Raw genomic sequence first — 1,802 nt, 5'->3', positions numbered from 1 at the left:
ACGTAAAGACTGTGGAAAAATAAGGGGCATATGCTACTTATTAGGATTTTATTTAGTTTAAAAGTATAGCCAAAGTCTAAATAAAATAAAAGTTAAAATGTTTTTCTTCCTCATAAATATGAAAATGTTTAGAATTTATCCCTACAAATTTTTAAGTATGTTTTTCGTTCTCACAACATTAAAAATGTATTGTTATTTTGACTCATAATAAAGTTTAGACATTCAAACTTAATTGCATGACTTTTGTTAGAACATTACATTTATATACAACTGATGTAAAAACATCACATTTACATATAACTAATATAAAAAGTTATCATTATAAATTTACTCGAAACTATGTCTAAGTAAAAAAAATGATATATTTCAATTTTGTTAGGACGAAAATGTGTTGAAAATTTTATAATGACATATTCTAAATATCTTTATATTTATAAAAATAAAAAATATATTTTAATCTAAAATAAAATAAAAGATAATAGCTTATGGCATAAGGGTTAAATGAGTCTGAGGCTTTTTTTAAAACTCACGTGACAGTACTTAAATCATATGCATGTGAGTTTTAAAAGGGGGGTGTATTGGATTGGGATTTTGAGAGAATATTTTGACAAAAACAATCTTGAAGATTTTAAAAGATTATGTGGGATTGTATTGATTTTGTGGGATTTTAAAAGATTTTTTTTAAAAGACTTTTTACAATCAGGATTCTTAACCCAAGATTTTAATAGATTTCTAACACAGATTTTTAAGATTTCAAAGTACTTTATGGATTTTTAAGATTTTGAAAGATTAATACATTTTAAACAAAAAAATAACGGAAGTTACAAAAGTGAATGAAAAAGATGATAAATAAATTATAATGTTTGAATAAAGAAAATAAAAACGATAGAAATTTTAAACCTTTTAATAACAAAGTCATTATTGCCTAAAAAAATAATAACAAAGTGATTCTCACTTCATGTTCGCCTAATTATTAGCATTTCTCCACATATCTGAACCTATATTAGTCCTCCATATATTAGCATCTTCTCGTTCCTGCTCTTGTGTTTGAACAATGGGTTCATGATCATTGTCTTCGTAATTTGGTAACACTGAAGATGAAGATGAAGACTCGTCAGTAGGTTCCACTGGAAATTCATCAGAACGACATTCTTTGCGAAGAAAATTATGAAGTGCTGCACATGCCAACACAAGCTCTGCTTGTGTTTTAAATAGAAATGGAGGTGCTGACTTAAAAATTGTGAACCGCGATTTAAAAATACCAAATATCCTCTCAATCACATTCCTTAAGGATGCATGCCGAAGATTAAATAATTCCTTTTCATTTTCAGGGTCATTACCGTGACCTGCAAAATCTTGTAGATGATATCGTACACCTCGATATGGGGCTAAAAATTTGCGTCGATTAGGAAATCCACAATCCACCAGATAATACTTACCTTGGGGCACTTTAAGTCCATTCTTCCTTGCCAAAGCATCACTTAACACCTTGGAATCATGTGCTGAACCCTCCCACCCGCTAAGAACGTACATGAATTCCAAATCAAAGTTAGAAGCAGCTAATACATTTTGTGATATATTTCCATGACGATCACGATAACTGCTTACATCTCGTCCTTTTACTGATGCGGGAATATGTGTACCATCAATAGCTCCAATGCAATCCTAAAGTGTGTGTATCAATAATCATAAATATTATTATAATAATCACAATTATAATTATAATTTTGTTATAATTAGATAATGATCACATACCTTAAAATAAGGATAAAACCTTGTGCTTTCCCTTATTTTTGCAAGCA

General features: G+C 29.0%; 1 protein-coding gene across 1 annotated transcript; it reads right to left on the bottom strand.

Annotated features, from left to right (window-relative positions):
• Positions 1-849: 849 nt before the first annotated feature.
• On the bottom strand, positions 850-1,536 carry LOC114416695. Its single transcript, XM_028381668.1, has one exon. The coding sequence runs from the start codon at positions 1,531-1,533 to the stop codon at positions 967-969; it is 567 nt and encodes a 188-aa protein (XP_028237469.1). The 5' UTR covers positions 1,534-1,536; the 3' UTR covers positions 850-966.
• Positions 1,537-1,802: the final 266 nt, after the last annotated feature.

The sequence above is a fragment of the Glycine soja genome, chromosome 6 (assembly GCF_004193775.1).
Source record: "Glycine soja cultivar W05 chromosome 6, ASM419377v2, whole genome shotgun sequence".
Taxonomy (NCBI): Eukaryota; Viridiplantae; Streptophyta; class Magnoliopsida; order Fabales; family Fabaceae; genus Glycine; species Glycine soja.
This window is presented reverse-complemented; position numbering and strand designations above follow the sequence as displayed.

Bases quoted from the DNA above. Each gene is read 5' to 3' on its own strand.
- LOC114416695 (XM_028381668.1), bottom strand. From the start codon at position 1,533: ATGTACGTTCTTAGCGGGTGGGAGGGTTCAGCACATGATTCCAAGGTG.